This window comes from Styela clava, chromosome 4 (assembly GCF_964204865.1).
Source record: "Styela clava chromosome 4, kaStyClav1.hap1.2, whole genome shotgun sequence".
In the NCBI taxonomy this organism is placed as follows: domain Eukaryota; kingdom Metazoa; phylum Chordata; class Ascidiacea; order Stolidobranchia; family Styelidae; genus Styela; species Styela clava.
In genome coordinates, this window is record NC_135253.1 from 15,914,677 (window position 1) to 15,940,293 (window position 25,617).

A 25,617-nucleotide genomic window follows, 5' to 3' on the forward strand; every position below is an offset into this window, starting at 1 on the left:
TCTTCGTGGTTTTAACAGACTATTAATTAATTTTTGTTGAACAGTTTGACTTTTATTATCACCATTGAACGTCTGAAATTCCGTCTCTCCGCCGTCTCCGGGATATTTAAATTTTCGAATTCGCCTCCAGTGAAAACATGCAAAAGTCGAATTCCTGACTCCGCTACCCTGTTCAGCAAAGCTACTTTAGTAACTGCGGTGCATGGTGTATGGCTATAGGTTGAATCTTTTTTATTCAGAAACGGTGATAATTTGAATGGCGTACTACCACGTTGATGAATACTCGTTTACGTATTTGCCTTCACCAGCGTCACAGTCTTTGCAAAATTGGAATGTCTCCGAACGTTTGAAAAATCTTTTATGTGGTTTCGAAATTCAGATTTCCTGCTATTCGAAGGCTCTTTATAGCTCTTGGAATTTCCGCCAATCTCGAGATTTTTTTACATAAAGATTAATTGAGTTTTCGTATGGACCCCCTGGTAATAGTAATACATAGAATTAGAAGGATTTACATATTTATCCCGGGGGAGAGTAAAGCCGATAAGATGGCTTAGTCAAATGACGAACCACGGTCTATCGTCCGGTTATCAGTCCGTGTCGGGTATGTGATTAGTTATTCGTTTTCGGAAGCATGGAAGACCCATGTGATTGTCAAATGATCCAATGAGTCACAGATCAAGTTATGCAACATTTGACGTCCTTGTTTTACAAAGAAACACGTTGTTAGTTTAAATTTTTCTCGTTAAATACACATTACATACATCCTAATACAAATGACTCAGTTTCAGAAGTGGGTACTTATGTTTCATTGCCCCCGCAATCCTGCCATCTAAGGTCATATTTTAAATGTATTTTCACTTCGAAACGCATGACCCCACTTACGTAAGTCTGGAAATGTGACGTTAATCGGTCGCCCACTTTGAATACATTTGTCTCTTCCAATTTGCAAAAACAGCTTGGTCATATATGAACGATATGTAAACCATGAGTATAACTGCGTGTAGCCCATGCCCAGTCGGGAAAATCCTCATTGATATCGATGTTATTATCCCGTGAAATTATAAATTATCTAGATATCATAGTTGGACCGTAGAAGGCTTGTATAAAAAATAACAAAAATGCCATAATATTTTGTTCCGAGTTTGTATTGGTCTCTCTCGTCCTGCTAATTTAATCAAGCTAGACCCGAAATTCGGAATCAACTTTCGTTCTGGGATCACGTTGGCTATAAATAACTGTTTGTTTGAAAGGAACGTGTGATTCATTCATTTTCAAACTAGGAACAAAGTACTTCAGCCGTAATGAATACTTGTTTATTCAATGATTTTCACTCAACTGACTTATGACGCCTACTCATCCAAACACGGGGTTATGAGCGTTCAGAAGACGCAGTATTTTGAAGAAATCATAGTTTTCCAATTTAACACCCCTTCGAAAAACTTAATAATTTTGACCGAATTTATGCCGAATTCTCAGGCATAATGTCTAGAACAAGGATTCTAAAACTGAGGCCTATGAACCCACAGGGTCCCCAAAAAATTTTTTGGCGTTGATTTGCATGCTTGAAGCATGCTGAGCAGAATTAAAACAAACAAGACTGAAAATTAAAAAGATGATAATGGCATTTTAAACAAGAGAGCTACGCACAAATATATGGACACGTTAGACCAGAGCGAATCAGTCCTTACCGGTACCTTTGACGCTACCGGTACCCTCAAAAAAGTTCTGAATTTCCAGTAGCAAGAATTTTGCAGAATCAAAACGTACAGCCAGTCATGACACTGACTAAAATCCGTGTTCCCATGGATAAAAAATAATACAGCAAAATTTTAGACGAAATATCAAATTTCATGGAATTCACGCAAAATTTTGAAATAAATAAAAGTAATAGCGTTCTAGCGAAAAAATTAATCTTTAACCACTGAAAATTTCAAAGCAATTGGTCCAGTATTCGAATAGAAAAGCGACTTTTTAAAAACGTGTCAAAGAACAAGAACAACAACAACAACATAATATTGAAACGATCGTTATGTCCACTACGTGTCCAATAAGGGTGATTATGGAATTTTTAATTTAGTTCATTGGTACGTCGTCTTCTCTATTTTGATATCGCAGATGGTGAGTCCGAAGATAAGCTATGGAATTGGGGAATCTGTGCATTCCTGAATTCGGGTTGAAAACAATTTTGTCTCAGACTCCCGACTCCGGGTTAAGAAAAATTTTTGACTCTGGCTTCCGATTTGCGGATTAAAATTTTTTTGCTCCACACCAGAACTCCCAGTAACTCAAATATTAATAAAAATGTCTTTGAGGTGTGCAAGTCTTATCTAATAGTAAATAGACTGTTAATTAAGAAAGGTTTTAGTGAACTCAATGCTTACTGAACTTCTGTAAAAAGTTTTGACTTCTTTTTATCATTGAAAGTCTGTGATTTCGATTTGGGGGAAATCATAATTTCCACTTCGACCCCCGAATCCGGGGAGATTGAAAATGTGACTCCGACTCCAGGGAAAACATACCACTTCAGAATCCTGGTCCGAAGCCTGGGTTTCAACCAGTCCACACGCACACCGATTTTTGCAAGCGATAGATAATAAACTATTTGTCAGGGACAGGCATATCAGTCGGTAATTTTTGAATAACAGTTCAATTTTATATATATTGGACATCGTATTATTGCAACGATAATTATCCATTGCAATAGCTTATCGTTAGTATGTACTGTAGTGTTTTACTTTTGTTTATGGTCATAGCTGGAAGCTACATAGAAGTAAGGAATATAAATATGTTCTCGATCACTCCGGTAACGCTTTTGTCGGCGGTCGACTTTATCTATGTGCAACATGTCTGTATGTGAGACCACTGAAAATCGTTTAGTAGTATATTGTTCCGTATACTTTTTCGTTTATTGGGGTTTTGTTGGCACAATGACGTCGACGTATCGAGGGGGCGATGAGAACGTCAAACGCTGCATGTGCGTGACGCACGCTCAACAAAACGCGCATTGTCATGGTTGTTATGTTTTATTTATTCCTCGATGCTCAAAATGGAAATTCGAAAATTTTTAAAATCTCAGCCAAGTGACAGACATGAAGTATGTATGTATCAATTCAGTTTGCGTTGTTTTACATATGGGCCATCATTGGTGATAGGTATGCCGGTTTTTGTAATTTAGAAAATTACGTTATCGTTCCCCCTCCGGCCAGGTCGTCAATGACGTTGGCTTTTTCATAACATGAAACGACGCATTAACATAAAATTCTTTAGTCATAACAGTGAAATCAGACTACTAAAACATATTAACGACTTACTTTAAGATAAATTTTAGAAGATATATTCTGCATAGTCATGTATTTAAAATGACAAGGAAGCTATTAGTCAAATTTAGCTTTCTAAGTTTCAAATTAGAAATACTTTACAAATTACATAAACTAAGCTTTTGATTCGTGAGATCATAATTTATGTCAAATGGCTTTGTATTGCATAATTTCCATTTTAAATATAGATGAACGAATTGTGTTATTTAGCTTTCTTCACTTTTAGGTCGAACCATCAGTGTTCAGTTCATCGATCGTACTTTTTCTCTTATTTCTCTAAGTTCTAGGAGTCACGTAGAACATTGCTTTCATAGCGCATTTGTACTTTCTATCAGCAAATCTCATACATTCTCCAAACAATGGGCACTTTGTTTTGTTGCAAATTGAGTTATTTCTCTCAGGCGAAATTAGTGACATCACTTCTGTATTATTCCTTTTTTAGGTTAAAAAATAAACGAGAAGAATGTGAACGTGATCTTACAAATTTTAGCGTAAACTCATTTAACCTTGAGAACTGTGAAGATTATCTTGGTGTTTTAGCAATTATTTTGATGAATTTTCACCGATGAGTGTAAACTCGGGTTCGCGCTTATTAGTTTGAGTCTTCCAAATCGTTTTAACCACAAGACGTAGAATTTTATTCCATGTCGGAAACAACACTGCTAATTATACAGTCCCAATTAGCATTTTTTATTGAATACGTACATTTCAATTATAGCAGGTGTTTTGATTTTAATTACATCATTATCAGATCATGCTTGATTGGTTGTTCTACCATCATGGCCTTTGTTTTTCTGTTATGTTAATCACTTAGCTAAAAATCATTGTTTGGCTATTTCGTTAAGAAATGCGCGAATCGGTTTCGTTTTGCTCCTTAAATGGCAAAAACTATCTGCATTTTTGTGAGTTGATAAACGACCTCGCGCCATAACTCACTACTAGACCACAAAATATACCGGTATTCAATTATACTATTTAGTATTGTATACTATATAATATACCCCATTTTGAAAGACGAAATTCGACTTTCAACAGTATTGCTTGTCTAAATGATTAATATGAACAAGGAATCAACATCCATATATGTGGACACGAAAATACCGGTAAGAACCGAATTAGCTGAACAGATCGGCAAGCAAGCGATCTGGAGGCGTTGAGCAATGCGGGATAAAAAGTTTCCCCTTTAATTAAAATTGAACAGAAAATAATTTGGTGAATTATCGGATCCCATAGGGCTCGGAGGAAATTCGAGAAAAAAAAATTTAAAAATTAGTCCACCATCTTCAAGTCTGAAAATTTGAAATCGATATATCCATTGGTTGCGAAGAAATGCGACATCAAAAACAAAAATTTAACTTTAATTCACATGTACACTTCGTGTCCAATAGAGATATAGCTGTATTTACACCCAATGCATAACCTTACAATGCAACAGCTTTTCATCGACCCGAGCACTTGCAAAATATTGTTTCTTCGATGTGCAACGTCACCAATCTCGAGAGACATCGATCGAAATCGAGTTCCGTAACACGCATCACATCTTCCGCTCATTTTGTTCTTTCTTATTTAAAATGAAAACATTGTCTGGTGGGTAAATTCTCCTAAACTTGTTTCCGTATATTGTTAAAATCTCGTGTAAAATGAATCACAATTTCGACGTTATTAGATTAGCTACCACAGCTAATATGAATCTAAAAGATCATTGTTGCCCAAGGCATTCTATGAGAACATTATGCCTTGGTTCAACCTCTGTGATAAAAACCTCGTTAAATTAATGGAAAGCATTGTTATTATGTATCGTCAATTTGGTTTATGTTAAATTATCTGAAACATTTCCGAGTGTTTTCAATAGAGTTTCGCCCTGCAGTCGGTGCTATTACGATGAATAACAAAGATATGACTTTTACGTTGTGTGTTAGCTGTTATGAAATTACATCGGTAGCAAAACATGTTTGTGTGCTGGTATGTCGTCATACTTGGCGAATAATATTGGAATTTTCGGATTATATAAGACCGTTTACTATTTTTTGTTGCTTACTACGTGACGAAGCATTCTTTCTTACTCACGCGATTTGTAAAATCCCGCGTGCAGTTTTGATTCACTCATCCCTGTAGGTCAAAGGTTAAATAGTATGATTAATTATTTATAACCATTTCAGGATTCAGCGAAAAACAAATTTTACCTACCTTCCTTTATTATTATTCCTTTATTATATGATATTATTGTAGAAAGCACTTGAACTTCGTCAGAGAAATCCGAACCCACGAACGGATCCGAAATGCTTTCGATAGGATATATAATTACAATGACCTGCAGCAGCGTTTCGCATATACTTCACATGACGACGTTATTTAATATTTCACAAGCAAAAAAAGTTTTAATACAAATAGTTTTCAAAAGCTATATGTTTCAATCTGTACTGTTTTGATACTAATAATCATTTTGCATATCCTTGGATGATTAGTATATTTATAATATATTTCAATACTTTTGAATTAGGATAATAGCTAAGGAAGATTAGTTTAATATTGAGGGAATGGTACTTGTTTTGTTGGCAAATGTATTACGAATGCAACTACTAGGAATGGAATCAATGATTGCAATTCACTATATCTTCTTTTTGTTTGAGTATGTTGTATTAAGCAGTATATATATAAGAAATGTGCTTGAATTTCAAGTCTATATAGACAAAATAGAAAAAAAATTATATCGAAAAGGCGAGGAAAAATGATTTAATCGTGTTACTATCGCCTCGATACCCGTTTCTCGTTTACAAAATACCACACAAACATATTTCCGAATAATTTTACTCGGGAATTAGGCATTGAAAATTAAACTAAATTTAGTGGCCTTTTCTCCGTTTTTTTGTGTCACGACTCGCCTGCAAGCGACAAAGATAAAATCCGATAACACCGTTTGCTTGTTTCCATTAGCGTACCCGATGTTTACAACTTGCTATACTATGTCCACAGATAATCTTACACACTCCTAATAAAATTTCATTCGATCTTTTCGTGCCGGTCTCCAGTCCAACAAAGATGTTTTAGTTTTGTCTTTTATAGATTATCATCGATCATACAGTATTATTTGTATTTTGTATAATTTGACAAAATAAAAAATGGAATGTACAGTATTGCCTTTCTCAAGTACTTTGGAAAATGTAAGTAAAAAAGAGGGAATATTAATATACTTGAAACTGAATCCAGAATATTGGATATCCCAAGAAAATTGTAAAGTATTAAACGGATGTCCATAACTAATTGGGGTGCGAAAATATATGAACTCATCAAACCGTGAAGATCCTCATCTTTTAGCCTTAGTAATTTTGTACCCCTTTGCTTGACCCAGGGGTTCTACATGGGAGTAAATTTAACCCAGCAGTAAAGTAAATTTTGCAAGCAATAAACATATATAAAAAAAATGTTGCGTTAACCACATAGCAGATAGCAAAGTTATTGAAATTGCAACATATTTTGTTTGGTAACCGATGTTATTACGCTCTTCCTGCGGGGAAAATGTTTAGAGAATGTTTTCATATTCCACTCATGGCCATTTGAAAAAAATACCAACACGGTTAAGGACGCGATGTTTAAAATTTCTCTAAAAAATCCACTGAACAAATCAATCACGCAAATAATTCCTATATGTTCTTGAATGAATCGTAATATCAAGAAATAAGCGATTTTGTAATCCAATTGGTATTTTATCATTTCGTGTTGGTCAGTATCAGTCTGAGATGTCCACTTACCACCAATTTTGCCAAGATACTAATCCTAATTTAGATGCGATTTTTATGGAATTCCGATATAGTGCCATGACTCATAGATTATCAATCAAAATCGTTGTCTGTTGTATTTCTTACCAAATTTGCTTGTCTAATCACATTTACCCAACCTTTTCCTATGGGTAATGATAAAGTGTGTCCTCTATATTTGATCTATTTTGTACTGTTATATTTCAAAACCACAGCAATATTCTTCTATTCCCAATCACAGGTGGTTCCAACTTCTTTGTTTTTAGTTGAGAAATATTCTTGCTGATATAAATAATTAAATTTATAGTGGAATGTTGAAGTCCATTCTCCCTAAGTCAGTTATCCAAAACACAGCTGATGGAGATTATGTTTGGTATTTTTGGTTTATTTTGTTTTCTTTATTTTTGGAATTCCAGTGAACGTTCGTTTTTATTATATTAATGTTAGCATTTATATTTATTGTTTAAATTGTTCAGTACAAAACGTATACAAAACATTTGATAATTCAGAATTCGTTCGACCACGCTAGAGTCTTTTGATATTAATATATGCTCTGTTTTTCGTCCAAGTTTATTTAATGAGAAAAAATTATTTCTTTCCGAGGTATATGAATGAGGTACATTTTTCTTTTTTTAATCAATTCTTTAATGAATGACGTTTGTGTTATCGTCACATTTTTTTTGTAGCAGAATGGGTTAATTGAGCTATGGATGAAGAGCATTTTTGGTTTTTAGTGCACGACTTGGTCTTTTGGTCAATTCTGGCTTTGTTAGCGTACCAAAAATATCTCGAACTTGCAAAAGTCCAGCACATGCATAAGTCGTCCTTGCAAGTCAATATACATTCAGCAAAAATATATCTTTCCCAGGTTTCAGAGATACAAGTAGTTCTCATTTTAGTTTCACGGAGATCTCTTGTTTTGTTTAAGTTAGACCGCAGATTCATTTTTGCCGAAAGTTTCGTCGTCTGTGAGTTGCAGTCATGTGGGCAGACGAACGAACGACCAATCAGCGCATTTGTTTATCCCGGCGGATCGAAAATGTCATTATCTTGGTTCGCTGTAAGCGCTTTTCTCCATACCTGATTGTCATTGGACGAGTGAATAATTTGCATACCTTACTTTGCTTCCCGCTGATCGATTTTTCATAAGCTTTTACTCAAGTGGCGTATTTATTCGCTTCATGCTGCCAATTAACCAACCGTGACGTCATTGTGACGTCAATAGTTGATTTGGGTACGACTGCAAGTGAAAACACGTTGTTTTCTATGAATCATTCCGTAACCCGTTAAAACAATCAATGTACTTAGGAGTACCGACTCCTCCTAGCTTTCCATGTTCATTGGATACGTTTCGGAAGCGCCGGCAACAAAACATTTACGGGCACATATACTTGAATGGGTGCTCCCGAAGTATGCGAACCAAGATGGTGGACATCGGAACGTAACAGGTTAGGGTTAGGCGATAATTTCTTCCAATTTTCCTTATTTTAGTCCTATTATCAGTTCGAAGACTAGCCAAGAGCCTCCCGTAGTATTTATACTTAAAATTATGGCCTAACCCTAACCTAGTACACATATTACATTCCGATGTCCGCCATCTTGGTTCGCATACTTCGGGAGCCCCCTTGAATGCTCATGGGCATAGAACATGAACATAGTGTATTTTTCAACAGCCAAAATAAATAAGCATATTGAAGCAAAAAATTTACGTTACTTCCAAGCAAGAAATTTAATTTTAATTTATCTGTCTATACAGCAGAATCATACGTTCTAAATTCCAATATAAACTGCGAATCTGATGCAATTATTTTCATTAAACTAAATTTATTACATTCTTCATTTATATGCGTATATTACATAACACAATTCCGGCATAAATTATGATTTACTTTTATTACCTCTGGGTATCAAAAAAAGGTTAGATTTAAGGAGTATTATTTGAAAATACTAGTCTATCTTCACAGGAAGTCAACATAAGAATTATATGATTATTGGTGTTTGCTACCATATTCATGGTGATGCTTGCACATCTGGTGTAACTCCTATCTTGGGAAATCCGTTTCAGCTCTGGAAATTTGATGAAAATTCTCGCTGAAGAAGTGATCGGTTTTGACCTTATACTTTTTGTAATTTGGGGTAAAAGTATATATCTACGACTGTCGAAGACTAGTCAATTGTAGTATTTTTACAATGTAGAGAATTGGTCTTGACTTTTTGCTCACATTCTTCACAAAACATGTTATTTGTTTGACAAATTCACCTCCGTGACTCATGTATGACGATGTACAAGTACCTACTAACAATCAGATTGCATTGCTAAAAAACATGAACCCATGAGAGGTTGCAGACGTTCCATCACAATCTAAAATTGTACAAGCAAATATTTTGGTTGGAGTTTTGAAAGGAATTTTTCCACCTCGACTTAAAAACAATGTTGAAAATTAAAAGAATTGTAGGGTGTTATTATATCTTTTTTATTTTACTAAATCGACGAATGGAATATATAAAATCGGGATATATAACTGACAACGATATGGATTCGATTTTTATAGTCCCAAATAATTTATGTAAATTTTATGCTATTTTTCACAGTAAATTGTTAACTACATACTGACGCACAAAAATTGGTTGTGATTTTCAGAGGACAGCTGAGGATTTATATATGGAGTCGCTTGAACTTGTTTGATCATATTACAAAAGTCGCGTTAGGGTTAGGTTTGCTTGATTACGTTATTTGGGGTCGAGACCCAATCGCGTGTTTAAAAGTCATAGAACGTATGCCATTTGTCATCGAAAAATACCCTTGTTATAATTTCATGGAGGAATTTTTCACCAAATGATGGATTGTTTCAGGTCGGTACCGTTTATTCGTCATCTAGCTTTAGGTGAAAACATTAATGCAAGTCTATCAAAACGCTTTGCGATTTTAGTGTCATATTTTGAGGAAAACTAAAGTGTGGTTTAAGATTGAAATAGTAATAATATTGTATTTTTTATCGTGGTATCATGACAACGTTGGTTTTCGGTTTCTGTCTCGAAAATATACTAGTTTCTGAGGTAAACTACATTTACCAATACTATTACCATTTTCCATTCCAGAATTTCCACGGTGGCAAGGTGTCTTAAAAATGGCGTGTCCCCCTTGTCCCACATTTGTCCTTATTGTATGAATCCCACTCCATATGCTTAATTTAACCATTTGTCTCACAATATGTATCACATCCTAACTCAGCAGACTGTGCGAGAAATGGGAAAAGTGTGGAACAAGTAGAACATAATTTTTTTGAGACGCCGACAATGGCATTGTGGGCAGCTCCTTCACTTTAATTACCATGGCTCTAAAGAAGCATCCACATACTTTGTTGATGTAGACACCGGGGTCTACTAGATTCATCTTTAGCACACATGTAATCAAGTCCTTCAGGGAGACAACTTTGCGGGCTTGCGTAAACAATAATATTTCTGAATTCAAAGTAAACGCTTGATTTGTCTCGTAATCCGTGACAATAATATACATTGCCTCCCAGTACGCTTCACGTGACAATGATTAATTTGCCTTGCTGAGAGTTTCATTTTGACAAGAAGTTTGTTTTGTTTTATGTATCATTCACTGACGCCTGATCTCATAGCAAATCAGAAGAACATATACTTGAAGACGATAAGAGTGTATGTTTGCTCGATGGTCTCTTTGATGCTTATGTGTTTGCATATTGGTAAACCAGGAGAGCGTGTATTGGCAACCCTTTCCGCAAGCCCTCTGCCGTTTTTGGGTAGTGATATAGCTGTAACGTACCGGCATGTTTCACTTATTAAAGTGAAATGTAATTGTATACAGAATTAATTAGCGAATCTTTTACGATATGTTGTACCATACCAATCGAAATAAACTTATTATACTTATTATTATTATACCAGTGCGATCTAAGTAAGATGTGAGAATCGAATACTGTATTAGAGTATTCGCATTCGAATATATCCGCATCTGATTTTGTTTAGTACAAAACTATATTTTGGTTGACAGTTGGAAATTATAATTATAAAAAGACTATATCATTGAATAGTAATTAACTAAAGAATGAATAATAAAGTTAGTATAGTGTTGGACTTGTTTAGTATATTCCTCTTAGTTTGTTATTCTCTGACAATATTGTTTATATTCACATTTAGCGTTTTCAGTTCGATACGCTAAATAATAAAGTTTTAACATTAACCGGATACGTTGAAAAGGTCGTTAAAGTACGGAAATAAAGTACATATGATTAAGTGTTTTCGAAATGCGATGGATTCGGAGTATTTTCGGTTTAGTGTTACTCATCAGAATGGTTGTTGTTTGTCTAGATATTTCAAAGTTATCTAGATTCTAGGCTTTCATTCTGCGTTCGGGTCACGTCGACGTCGACGACCGTAAATTTCACGCTCACGCAAATGCGTAGCAGTCCAAGATGTACGTGATGTGCGTGAGTCATCAGTCCAAAAAGATAACGATAAGGTGAAAATACTTGTTTTGTCTTTCTTATTTTAAAGAAGTCTTTTATCTTGTGATATTTAGTTCCCCAGTTAAAATTGTTTTAAATTTTACTATAATTTATCAGTTGTTTTGCGTCCGCTAAAAATGGTGCCTGATCAGCTCTCCGGGTCGCTTTAATTCCGGTCACGTCGACTGTTTTAAGCGATCTATATTTACGTAATAAAGGCGCCAGACTTGCGTGCGTCAGTCATCTACTTAAAAACATCACTGCGTAAATTTCTTTACGTCGTTTGGCTCTATTAGGTCTTCGGTCATGGATAATTTTATAAATGTCGAGGTGTATTTGACGGCCATGATTGACACATATTATCTTGTTTTTAAAACTTTTTGTTATTTACCAGGGATCATTGTTTTCTTTATTCACGTGACTCATAATCAAACCATCCATTGGTCATGTGATATTTTCGTCGCATGATCACCAACAGACTGAAGCACTTGTGTGCCGCATGGGAAGATTTTGTTACATGATGCTATTATGCCAATTCACCTGCTAAATTGCACCATACCTACGCATGAATCTGTGGGAATATGGGTGTATGTATGACCGGCTAGATAGCATTTTAAATGGGGTCCTCCTTAGAGTAATATAGGGCTGGCGTATTTCGTATGATACCATTCTTTAATACCCTCGAAATGAAATAATAATGTGTTGGACTTGTGTATAAGTGAGTTAGTTTCCCCATTGCTAACTGTATCGTACGAAAACTAGTTTCGACTCTTGTTTCCTACAACAATAAATGTTGCATTAAATTTCAAGTTGCAACTTATAACAGGACTCCTTGATTAGCGACATCTTTCTATCGTATGAATTTGATTTATTCTTGCTTGATGTCATGGACATCGTTAGCAAACGTGCAAAATTACCAACTGGAATTATTAGGCCTAGCGGAGTTGCCAAGTGCATCAGCTACATCATCACATTAAAAAATTTTAATACCACACAAACGGTAATTCGGTAATTTGATCCATCTGGGCAGCATATTACTTCTAAAATTTTGAATGTTTCTGTCTTTCTATGAGACAATAGCATAAATGCGTAACAACGTAAAGGTGAGCCACAACCACCGGAACCAAACCACGCTTCCTGATATTGTTGATAGTGAATGGATAACGATCATTACGCGCGTTCGTCAATTCTCTCGAGTATTCTTTGTATTGATATAGCAAGGTTCTTCTGCGTAAGACTGAACAATAAAAACAAAGAAGCACGCTTTCTAAATCAAAATAAAAAATTTTATTTTATTTTTTCATTTCAAAAATATGTAAATTATAAATGAATTTTCTCGTGATTATGCGTTCAACGAAGCACTGTGTTGTGAAATTGTTTATGGTAATTATATTATACCAATTCATTATCCGTACCAATCCAATATTTGTGCGGGTCAGGCTGGGGAATACAGCCTGTTCTTTATGCCGACTGGCCTATGCCACTGTACTATTTGCAATCGTTCAAAAGCGAGATACAATGAATGAATTTCCGTTGGAACTGTACAAATGACGAATTTCGTGGGCTGAGCTATTGTGTGGATCCATTTTGCGTACGAATGTACCTCCACGTGATACTAAATAAAAATTTGAAAAATAATAAAAAATAAGAATAATACCGCCTCGCAAAGTTTTATATCCGATAACATTAGGCCTCCTGGTATTGCAAATCGGTCACCTAATGGATGTAGTCTGAAGAAATATGCGATAACATTTAAAAAAAAATTTGATTTTCAGACTATTTCAATATTTTATTCGTCGGTATAATTGCCAATGCGATGTTATCACGTTCTATATATTAGGCAGACATCCAATGTCTGCTTGTTTAAAATCGCCACCGAAGTGCGCATCACGTATTTCAGTGTCTCCGTGGTAAAGAACTTGGACATTGGAAGTGGAAATGGTATACTATTTGTTCATCATTTTTGGACGCGAATTGGATCGTTATGTTAATATTTTGTTTTTTCTACTACTGGACATATGGCTTTGAAATGTTCACTGGTTGATGCTTGTTGTTGTCGCTAGAATGCTATATATACCTTTTATTTATTTTAAAAAGTATCTGTGGGATTCGTTTTCGAAGTTTTGTATGATGACATCGTCAAATTTGAAAATTGCGTGTCGTGGTTCCGTGATCACATCTCAGTGATTTAGTGGTGAGGCTACATGTACTGTGAAAGATTTGATACTACTCCATTTTGGTCTTCGTGTCCATATATTTGAGTATTGCTCTCTTGTTTAATAGACAACTGAGCGGTTGATAAATTGGAATCCAACCGAATTATAGACAAGAACTTTAGATTATGTCCAAATAGATTTTGTTTGTTGGAGAATGGGACACGTCTATCTATACTTCTCTAGTGGTATCTCCGCTAATCACACCTCTGCTCATGACCAAGCTCCGGTGTGATTCTGCGTATTCCACCCACTGTGAATTATTTTCCGGTGAAAACACAACGAACAACAGAGATGCAATTTGAAACTATGGCGTAGGCATTTTTAATGGATCATCCACCGCACTTCCCCTTCCTCGCCACATAAAGCATGGTAATCGCGTCTGTATGTTGCCTTATGATTGTTGGTTACGAATATAGCAAATCTCATTACAAAACGAGAAGGCCTTGATTTTGTATTTTTAAAGTACCACAATAAGCGACCTATACAAAAATTGCCCAGTTGACTCATTTGATTGCTTACTATAGACAAGTTTTATATGTATAATTTTAAGATATTTTATAAACGTTAAAATTTCAAATGCACGTTATAGATTACTTTTGTTTTCGTGGTTGCTTCTAATCAGAAGTTTATGGTGAATGCACTGTTGCTCTCAATATTCATTTCGAAGAATTTTACTATCTTAGCTCAATATGAAATTCTGAAATAATTGTTGCAAAAAGTTTTGCTATCATTTATTGATTTACCTTCTTCAATACCGGATTTTCTTTAGTATATGACATGACATAGTTTTACAATTGGTAGAAAGGAGGAGCGCTCTGTCGTATACTGATTTATTGTCAATGTATGTTCACAATGGCAGTTTATATTCATTTGTAGGATGTCGGTCAAAATTGCGATTTGGAGGTGTATCACGAAATAAGTGTTAGAGTTATTTACAGTTTTTCGAATAAGGAGTTCGGTTCCGGTAATCATTCTCCATTTCACATTCCCTCATTCATGACTTCATGACAAAACTTCACATATCAATATTTTATCTTGGCTTAATTTGAACTTATCGTAGCTGAACTTTTTAGACTTTTCTTACAGATTTAAGTCGGTGAATTAGATTGTATACCTGTACCGGATATCTGTATCCGGTATACTTCATCTCTTTACAATATGGAATCGTCTCAAGAGAGCAAGCGTTATGGCATTTCTGTAGTAATTGGTGAAGGAAATGCGTGCGTTTGTTGACTCTATTGTTATCAAAGCATTTCAATATAAGTGGTGTAGAATTTCAGCCATATGTTTTGAAATATTCCCTCATATTTTACTGATTACAAATTTGTGCATTAGCTAATCTTTAGCTTAGGTTTATGTCGTTTACAAATCCGCAGGTGAAATGATTTAGCGGTCTTGTAATATTGAAGATCATCGTAACAATATTGGGATGGCAGTTTGGGATGTTACGCGTTTTTCTTGCTTCCGCGTATTAGAGTTTCTACTCCGAACCCAATGACTAAGTGGAAAGACTGAAATTACATTTCTACAGTGGTTAAATTATTATTTTGTTATTATTATTTAGATGGCGGTAATATTTATTTGACGTGTTTCAATTATGCCTGCGTCATGTCGTTTTGAGAAAAGTAATCAGTTCTGCCTTTGAGATATTTTTCGTGTTTCTGGGTGATGATTGTTTGATTGCCTAACTAAATTCAAACTCTTACGCATTGGAAGGTTCAAAAATGGTATTTTCCAATAAATATCTTCGTATAGTATTAGGACATAGTCATTCATATAACACGAAAAGCTGCTTTGTTGAAATTGACGTAAATTTGCATTAAACAAATTCCGCTCGTGAGATTTATATGAGGCTGCCAATTCGTTTAAAGTTCACCCGTAAGCTTAAAGTGTTTTGTTTTTCAACGATTCGTCAATTTACTATTTACGTCACATCCCGTCGCCTGCGGTCAGTACAAGCGCTCGATAGCTGCCTTCCAAAAACGCTCTAAATAGTTACGTATGCCAAATGTATGAGTTAACGCATCGTAACACTTTTGTGTGTATGTGCTGCGCTTAGAATCATAAACGCTTAAAGGCTTGGTTTTGACACGAACGCTTCAGCGATATGACGTAGTTCTGAAGAGCACTTCCATTTTTTTAATGCGCGCTTTAACCTGTGGCCCAAAAATGAAATATAAAGCTTATATTTATTGCCAAGTAAAAAGATTTCGCTACGTTCGTATCGTGATGACTAAAAGAGAGCGTGCGTTTTTAGATTCACCCATGCCAGTGTTGGTATTTCAGTCTAAGGGCATAAATTTTAATTTTTATAGCAAAGGAACGATCGGACATAAATTGTGGACGTTATCCTCAGCCCATGTGTGAATGGTATTGATTGCGATTGATTGAAAAGCGGGCGTTAACACTAGGATAATATTGTTTCTTTCTCCCATGTTGTATTACGTTGCATATTATCTCTCGTATTCAGTGGTTTAACCATCGAGCCCAATCAGACCTCGCCGTCCGCGATCGCTCTCTCGACTGCGCCTTTTTTCTGGGCGTCCTTCCTCCCGACGGCTACGTCATGACAAATACCGCAGATTCTTCGCGTGCGAAACAGACGAGTTGTAGCCTTCGTCGGGCGAGGTGTCGCTGGGAACCTTAGCGTCGATTGAGTTTGTGCATTAGGTACAACGCCGGGTTGCTTCAATATATCAATGCAACCAATATAGTTACTGCATTTATGCATAATATTAGGCGCAGCATGAAGCGTTGTGTGAGTAACCTATGATTAGTACATCGTTCCTTTTAACGTAGTATCATAAATTACGTTGAGTCAATTCACGTAAACTATTCCAATACGCGTGTGAGCTTCAATTAGCTGTTATATAATTTACTGCATTGAAAGTTGCATTCATAAGCAGAGGTGCTTAGGTTGAGTTAGCTTCGACTGTCGCGGTGTTGACAGTTGATTATAAAAATCTAATATATTTTTGTATTTCGAATTTCATTTTTGCAGTGCTCTATGAATATTTATATGATCAAATTTTCGAGATTTATATGCCTGTTTTGCGCAAGCGGTATCCCGCAAAGGGTCTTCCGCATATAAACGAGAATAATCAAACCAAAAGTGACATAACACCACAGGAAAGTGCTGGGCAATCAACCCGAAGAACCATGGCTGCAACTCAAGGAAGTTCCAGGCCATCAAGGCAGCATTGCTACCTTTGTGATCTTCCAAGGATGCCTTGGGCAATGGTTTTCGATTTTACTGAGCCGGTTTGCCGTGGCTGTGTGAACTATGAAGGACCGGACAGGATCGAGTCTGTTTTAGACAGCGCGCGGCAACAAAAGCACGCTCACCAGGCGTATCGACACGGCGGATCCTCGGCCCACGATCACTCGGCGTCATCAGTAAATGGATCACACTATCCGCCAACGCACCAATCAGGTAGTAGACGTTCGCCTTCACACAAATCTGGCGTTAAAGTTGAACACAGCAACAATCACTCTAGTGATGTACATCGATTAGATCGTTATCACGTACCCTCTCATGAATCTAAAAGCGGGGTGACATTGTATGGACATCAACACAACTCTAACTCAAGCAACTCCCACAAGAGTATACTGAACGGGATTTCCCATTATCAGCAGGTAAAAGACGATGATACTCCTGTTTCCATTTCAAGCAGACGCGGTTCCTTACCAGTCTCTCTTGCTGGAGCTTCGACTCACGTTCTACCAAACGGTTGCATCATCGGCAGTCCCGGGATCATGCCCGGTCACCCAGGTAGATTGTCGCTCATTCCCGAATACGTGAACACGTCTGTTGCGGCTAGACATAATAGCAACGGTCCGCTTAGTGCAAAAATCCCATCAGAGTCACACAGTCGTCACCACAGTGTGTCGCACTACAGCTACGCATTGCATGACGAAAAGGCAACGCTCGTGAGGGAGGCAGTTCACACTTTAAACCAATGCACCCCATTCGAAGTCCGATTCAAAAAGGACCACGATTTGCGTGGAAGAGTGATCACTTTCGACGCACCCTATAAGCCAGGTACCGATTACGAGATGAAAGTCTACATCGAATACCCTGTAGGATCTGGAAATGTTTACACCAGCGCATCGGGTGTTGCGAAGCAAATGTTTCAGGACACTCGTAAAGATATGGGAAAAGGAACCTTGAGTTCAGGATTCAAGTACATTGAGTACGAAATGAAACACGGATCTGGAGATTGGCGATTGCTAGGCGACCTCTTACCGGATGGCACCCGCTCATTCAGAGAACCAATACCTCGTGATGCACTTCCAACGCCTTTCCAGGATCCCCTTTATCCAGAAATTCCCACAACCGCCACACATCAACTAACTAGCCCCACATATATGTCGATTAAAGGAACACCGTATTTTCCTCGTAATAATAAACGAAAATTATCTCCTGATTCTGCTGACAATGATGCTCCAAGCAACAAAATGGTTTACGATATGAGTGCCGTTACCTCCAGTATCGCGAGCAGAATATCTCTCACACAGGCCGATGCCTTATCGAAACTCATCCTACCAGGTGCTATCAGTTACGGTATGATGCAACAGCAACATGCATTGGCAACAAGTTCAGCTTCGCCTACGTCGTTGAAAAGTTCTGCGGCTATGCTTGTTCCTGGACGATCGATCACTTCGGTTCCACAAAGCATCCATTCGGAACCGCGAGGTCACAGCGTAAGCGATGGCCCTCAAAGTCCATCATCAACTCACTCAGCTGCACCAAGCAGCCAAAGCGTGACATCACCGACAGAGACGAAACGAGTTCCGACCAGTCCGTTGAATGGTACTCAAGCTCACCGCACGAATAGCAATGGTAGCAACGCCAGCGGATCTTCTTTGTCTCAAAACCCAGACTCTTCGACGCATCACCATCCACTTCAGCAAGCACCATCTGTGCCGAGCGTGACCTCACCTACTGGAGTTCACGGACCTACGCCTCCAGTGACACCAAGTGAAGTAAACAACAATAGCAGTAACAACCGAGTTAGAGTCCGCACATCAAGTAGTACCAGTAGCAACGAAAGCGGAGCCAATGCCAATCCCAAATCTGCTAGTCCGAAACAAGCATCCACGGTACCCACAACACCCACGTCCAGTATGCCATTACCTGGTACCACAACCATTGGTGTGACAATGCCGCCTCTCAATTGCGCTCTTTGTCACGGACGGCTCGAAGACACACATTTTGTGCAGTGTCCATCACAAGGTGCTCACAAGTTTTGCTTTCCCTGCTCTAGAAGCAGTATTAAGGACCAAACCGCTAGAGGCGGCGAAGTGTATTGTCCAAGTGGCCTAAAATGCCCGTTAGTCGGATCCAACGTACCATGGGCCTTTATGAAAGGCGAAATTTCCACTATATTGAAGGGGGAAATAAAAGTCAAAAAAGAGGTAGAACAGGAAACATAAACTGAAATGTTTTCTAAAATTGCATCACGGTGCAAAGAACTATTAACCTCTTGTCCTGCGAAATGTTGCGTTGAACTGCGCCACGTGGACGCTTTAAAGATGTGCAGAGTGGCATCATGTACGTGCCATGATACCGAAATTGTGCTAAAAACTATGTGCTATCTATCAATCAATTTATTTGCCAAGGAGCGCCATTCGAAACTATCAAACTTAACCAATTCCTCAGTTTAAACCTGATTGCAATGTTCAACGTTTCATGATAGAAATTTACTATAAATTTACGTCTAGAACACGTCTTCGAGATGAGGGGTTTGAGTATGGCCTTTTTGAATAATATAGCAGTGTGTTTTTACAATAACAGTTCTCATGTCGTTTAAAAAAGTTACTCGAATAGCCATCAGTCTCCTATTTCAATGATTACGATCTCGTTCGAATATCGATTTATACAAATGAAAGTGAATCGTTTCAAATTTAGATTTTCGACCAAGTTCCAGTTTTTGCTCGTATATTTTTTTGTTTATTTAAAAATAGATTTTGATTTCCCAGAAATTTTATTATTGAAATGATAATATTTTCAACACTTTTGAATTTTGTTTCATCTTCTTTTTTTCGAAAAATGTCGTTTTAGGAATGGGTTTTAGCAACCCTTGGGTGCTGATATTTGAATTTATTGTTGTATGTACTCGTTGTATTCTGTTTCAAAAATAATTTTCTGATACATTTGAAAGAATTTAGCGCTGTTGAACCGCAAAAATTTTGTCTAGAAAACAGGAATTTTTCTTTTCTCATTACTCGGTTTGTTATTCGTTCCAAACCCACGTTGACCGTGCGGTTTCGGCAATGGAATTATTCAGTTGTTCTTGTTCTTTTTGTTGTTATTGTTTTTTTTGTCGGTGTGTTATTCTCTTGTTTCTTTACCCGGTTCACGTTTTCGCTCCTTTTTTTAGTTACTGGAGTTCAAATATAAATACACAGAAATATAGTGTTTGCTATTTTGTATGTAAGGAAAGATGAAATTAGTACTATGGTGATGAATCCGTAGTCTTACATATCACTCTACTTAATCCCATCCATGGTGATTCTATAGCTTAACCGCAATTAGTTCGGGACACATGCAGTTTTCAGAGAGTGTGAACTTGTCTAATGTACATGCCAGGTTTACTGCGAAGGTATTTTAAGCTCTTCGGATGTTTATGAACACCTGACTGATATGAATGGCGATTGGCAATTTTAGATTAATAGGTAAAACAGCAAAGTGCTTTCGTTGCAGCATGTGCAGTGATGAAGATGCTTGAAATTTTTCATACGTTCACATAGGCTGTCAAGTAATAATTCAGGTAATATCGCATCAAAAATCGGAGTTGTTATAACTTACAGCTAGTTTCATGGAGTATTATATACTGGCAATCTGAACATCTCTCTCACTGACATTTATAGGTATAAAATAATCGAAGGATTCATAATAAAACACCCGGTTAAAAAGTGATCATTGGTCGACTGCTATACAAATTAGGCTTTCAATATTGGATCTTTTTACTGCTGTACCAGCCGAGTTAGGTCATGGAAATGATCATCGGTCATCTAGTCAACTTGATCTTTAAATTTATAATCTTTTCCAGATCAAATGGGTGAATTTTGTTTTGTTGAGTATTTTTTAGCTAGCTTTGGGTATAAGACCTTGTAATTTTTGAGATCGAATTTTAAAATCGCTCAATGACAGATTCAATGATTGTTGGCGTATAAATCGAGGATTCATGATAAATAGATAGGTTATGAAAAGGTACAAATACCACCAACATGTCTTTCCTTTTATATCCGCATGTAATGTATCTTGGATTCTATTTCGTCACTGTAGCTATTTACCAACGATAGGGATTAGTCGATTCATTCGCTTGCCAATCATTTGTTTCCACATAATCAATAATTTGGTCGTTGGAAAATATGGCGGAAGAGGATAATTAGTGTTAGCTATGTCATTAAGAAATTTACCATGGACATGGACAATGTGAGTGTTATTGCTGCATTTTAAATTAATTGCCAACGGATAGGATGCGATAGCACGGCAGAGGATTTGTGTTTTCACATCCCTTCTGGAACTATGACAAAACGAACTAGAATTATCTCTAACCGTTATTTGAAAAGCCTTCTTTCCATGTACTATTTGATATTCAATCTCCATCACTCTACATGGTAAACCATTTTATCTGACTGCTTACATATCATTTTAAACGAACAGATCAATGTCAAAGGGATTGTTTCATGACGTAGTAAATTCTTTTTGGAAATGTTATTTTTCATTGTTAATATTTGGATTTTCTAACTAAATGACGTTTATGAGAACTCCTGCTGCAAATTTAGTATTTTTTGGTGATCATACAACCACCACCTAATGCCTTTTTCAAATCTCATTTTGAGATTCTCTAAAAAGCATTTTGTGCTTTCTCAACTTCAATTGTATATATAGAGCATATTGTTTTGAGACAGAATTTTGTAAAAAATTTTGTTGAGTTATCGTGCGTAATTAGATATGCTGTTTGTCGGCATTGCTAGCTACGTTACTTGTGGATTCAAAATAGCTCTGCATTTCTGGTGCGTCGGCACTCGACCGTTATCGGCGTATGTGACTCAAACTCTTCCGATTGACGCAATTACGTCAGTCGATCCAAACCATCCCTTAGTCGGGAAATATTTACGTAGCGTTTTTAAACGATTATGCTTTATTCATGGATGTTTGTGCTCAACTATTAATATTTTAATTGGTCTATGCTTGCTTCGTGCGCGATTCGCGAATATTAATGACTTTAAAATTGATATTACGGATGGGAATATTATCTTGGAAACGCGTCACGTTGTTGCATATGAGGTCGTTTGTGTTTTGGCGCTAATTAGCATGCGTCGAGACATGGTTTATTACCAGTTAATGTCTCAAACCAACTGTGGCTTCGAGTAGACTCCCCCGTTTTCTCTGCTAGTTTGTAAGTGCAAATACGTTGAAATTGAATAAAATATTAAAAGTGACAAAGTACTAGCAAACACTTCTCGATATAGCTTGGAATTATTTAAAAAAAAATGAAAATGCCGAATTTTGATCACACTACTTTAGCAACACTACATAATACATAATATGTTGGAAAGCTTGAGTCGCGGTTGGGTGAGCAAAATACGGTACAGCGGTGTACAATTATTTATTGTAACAGGTGGGCATGATCCATTGGTTTTTCTAAACCAGGTGTGTGCAACAGGCGGGCCCCAACCCGGTCCACCGAGCCATTCAGTGTGGCCCATATCAACACTCAGATTGTTTCCCACCAAACATTTAATGCTAATCCGACAGTTTCTGTTTAAAAAGTCGCACAAATGGGTATAAATACATAATTTTTTTTGCTCTTGTCACTGCGTTGAATTTTTTGGCGTTCTGCCCGGTGCCTTTATTACTGTAAGGCGAAGCGATAGCCTTTTCTTTGTAAAAATTCTCTAATTCGTTGTATACATCAACATTATATTTTATTTTCCCGGACCAGCTATAGATGTTTAGGGTTCGTTATATGGCCAGCCTACAAAAAATGTTGCACACCGCTGATCAAAACTCAGTGTTTTCTGATGAATGCATATAATATACATCAGTTGAGGATTGTCTCCGACTTTAATTATATTGGGGTCTAATTGTACATACACGTTGTAAACTCGTCAGATGACACGACGTGCTGTTTACGGATATGATTTAGCATGTTTTGCGTGGAACAGAACGGAACCTGTGCTCTTTTCTCTCTCTTTTCTCACGCCCCACTCCTGAATCACGTTTCCCTTTCCGACTTTGCGTGGTGACGCGTAGTACTGATGTTCTTTGGCCGGCATAGTAAGATCATCGCGTCCGACTACGCGGTGCGTTTTGTAGTATGTTTTACATGTTGTTTTTATGTCAAATGCATTTATCGAGATCAACGGTTTATCAATCGAAATATGAAAAATCCTACATCGCCTTACGGTATGATTTTTCACAAACTATTTCAACGCTCTGCGTATCGTTATTCAGGCACAATTTGGTTCGATTTGAGTTTGGCACTGGATAGTCACCGACGCCTATACCGGCTTTGGTAAAGGTTCGGACTCTGGAAAGTTCTTTGAAATTTGAGAGATCATAGTACTCTTCCAATCACATACTCTTCACTCTCAATCTATTTCTGCATTTTCCACATTGCGTAGTGAAATTTATTCATCTCAGTATCGTCAATGGAACACGATGTCATGCTCCGAATAAATTATTAGTTGGAAGAGCCTGCAAGCATGATCCATCCATTTATAGTTCATGTTAATGTGGCAAATAGGCAACATACTAAATATTATGTTGAAAACATTTCGATATGTAGATTATCACTGATGTATAGATTTGAAGTGTTTGGAGATTCTGTATTCTGCATGACAGTAATTGTGTCGCATTTTTGTTGCAACACGGCAACGGCTCAATCAATATGCTCTTTCGCTGACGTCATCTAGCGTGGTGTCTCCAATTTCATTGTATCATATTCCAACGTTGGTCTAATTATATCATGAATTTGGTTTTGCCTTCTCCATAGCTGGCCTATACCCAAGCAGGTCGATGGAGCCAATGAAATTTATTCCCCATTTTCCCGAGTATTAGAGTAGACATTACGATTTTGTTCTTGTGAAACAACTTTGTGAAACTTTCTGATCATAATAAGCGAACTTAAATTGACAGGTCCATTCATAAAATGGGGGAATTGAGTTCATGTAGAAGGACATGATCTATAGTAAATCGATTTTGTATGCAAATTGCGAAATTCAACAAAAAACTGCAGTAACCGTGATAACTTTAGCCTTCTGTCATCCATGCATAAATAAGGCAGTTTAAGATATTTTTGCATATCTCGGGATTTTGAAATACTACGAAAAACGTGCGACATTAACGATTTTTTAAACGGTAAACGGTCTGGCCTAATTGCCATGATAAATTAATTGCATACAGACTTTCGGTTTGTACACAGGTCCACATTAATTTCATAACTCTTCGGAATTCTCGCCCAACATCGGATGATATGTTTATGTACTTTATCAGAAACTATTGGTCAAAAGCTCCCACTACGCACGTAAGTTTCTACAGCTGCATTGCACAATGACCTCAGAATGATAAAACATGGTCTACAAGAACAGAGCAACTTGGCGTCAGGTTGTTTTACTCGTTCAAAGTATCCCGATTTTATTACCTTCACAGTAATGTGTTTTTTTTGCTCGAAAGTTTACGGACTTACTATAGAAATTCCTAACTGCAAAGTGCAGACAAGTATGTACTGCAAAGTGCAGACTTGTTTCAACTATCGTTTTTGCAACAAGGCTATGTCAATTTCCAAATCCGACTACATCAGTCATAGCGTTCCGGAAGTACTCGAATCTTTATCTCAGAAAACCGGCACCACCAATCATATCGATGACCTGCTTGTAATTTCCTTAAAATGAGCCGAATTTGTTTCAATTGTTGTTACCAAATTTGGGTGAACAGGTACGATTGAATTATAACATTATATTTACTGAGAGTCTCGAAGCTATATTTCAAGGCTTGAGCATGGACACTAAATAGAATCACCTTAAATGAAGTGTTTGTATCGTATTCGCGGCACTATTATGGCTTATCTAATAAGTTTTAAAACGAGGGCTAACATGAACCATGTTTCAATTGTGCCGGGTCGGAAAGAGCAAAGTCGGTTTACTAATAGTGTTTCTATAATGCTATGTAAACGCCTAAAATCAATGGCAAATGAAGGATTATGCTTTCAAAAATGGCTAATGAAAGTGGAAAAATGATCGAAAATGGAAAAAATATAAAATAACAACGATTTAAAATGACAGTCTGGATTGAAAGACATTCATTTAATTTAATTTTTGACAGGAGGCCAATATTGTAGACCAAATGGCGAATGAGAAATTAACGTATTTCAACTTTGTGTTTTACTCTTGGAACCTACACAAAAACGCGTTTTAGTTTTGAACACTGTGTGTTTTAAATATGCTTAGGACTTGTTTCATTACATGCTTCAGCATGGCCATGACCCAACATTTTTATTTTTATGATTTTTCCAGTACGTGCAATTTCAATACTAGTTGACGACCAATCTTCCAACTTATTTAGTAGTATTCGAATTCAACATCATTTTGTATTTTACAAATATTATAAACACAATGATTTGTTATCAAATCAGACAACTATGATATTCCAATTTACCGGGGTTAGTCGCAAAAGTAAACTCCTAAATTGTAACCCGCGTAAAATATTTGAAAATTTTCTGAAAAGAGGTCATGTCAATGGCGTACAGGGCCATCTATTTTCTATCTCATGTTGTCGTATAGTACAGGACACAACGCGCCAAACAATGCTGAAAATAAGCCGGTTTTTTCAGTTTATGTC

General features: G+C 36.8%; 2 protein-coding genes across 4 annotated transcripts in view; both read left to right on the forward strand.

Moving 5' to 3' along the window:
* LOC120326220 (uncharacterized) overlaps positions 1-25,617 on the forward strand; it is a 102,331-nt gene that overhangs the window by 36,918 nt on the left and 39,796 nt on the right. The window lies entirely within an intron of this gene.
* LOC120327078 (interferon regulatory factor 2-binding protein-like B) lies at positions 16,383-20,179 on the forward strand. Its single transcript, XM_039393469.2, has one exon. The coding sequence runs from the start codon at positions 16,806-16,808 to the stop codon at positions 19,197-19,199; it is 2,394 nt and encodes a 797-aa protein (XP_039249403.2). The 5' UTR covers positions 16,383-16,805; the 3' UTR covers positions 19,200-20,179.

Bases quoted from the DNA above. Each gene is read 5' to 3' on its own strand.
- LOC120327078 (XM_039393469.2), top strand. From the start codon at position 16,806: ATGCCTGTTTTGCGCAAGCGGTATCCCGCAAAGGGTCTTCCGCATATA.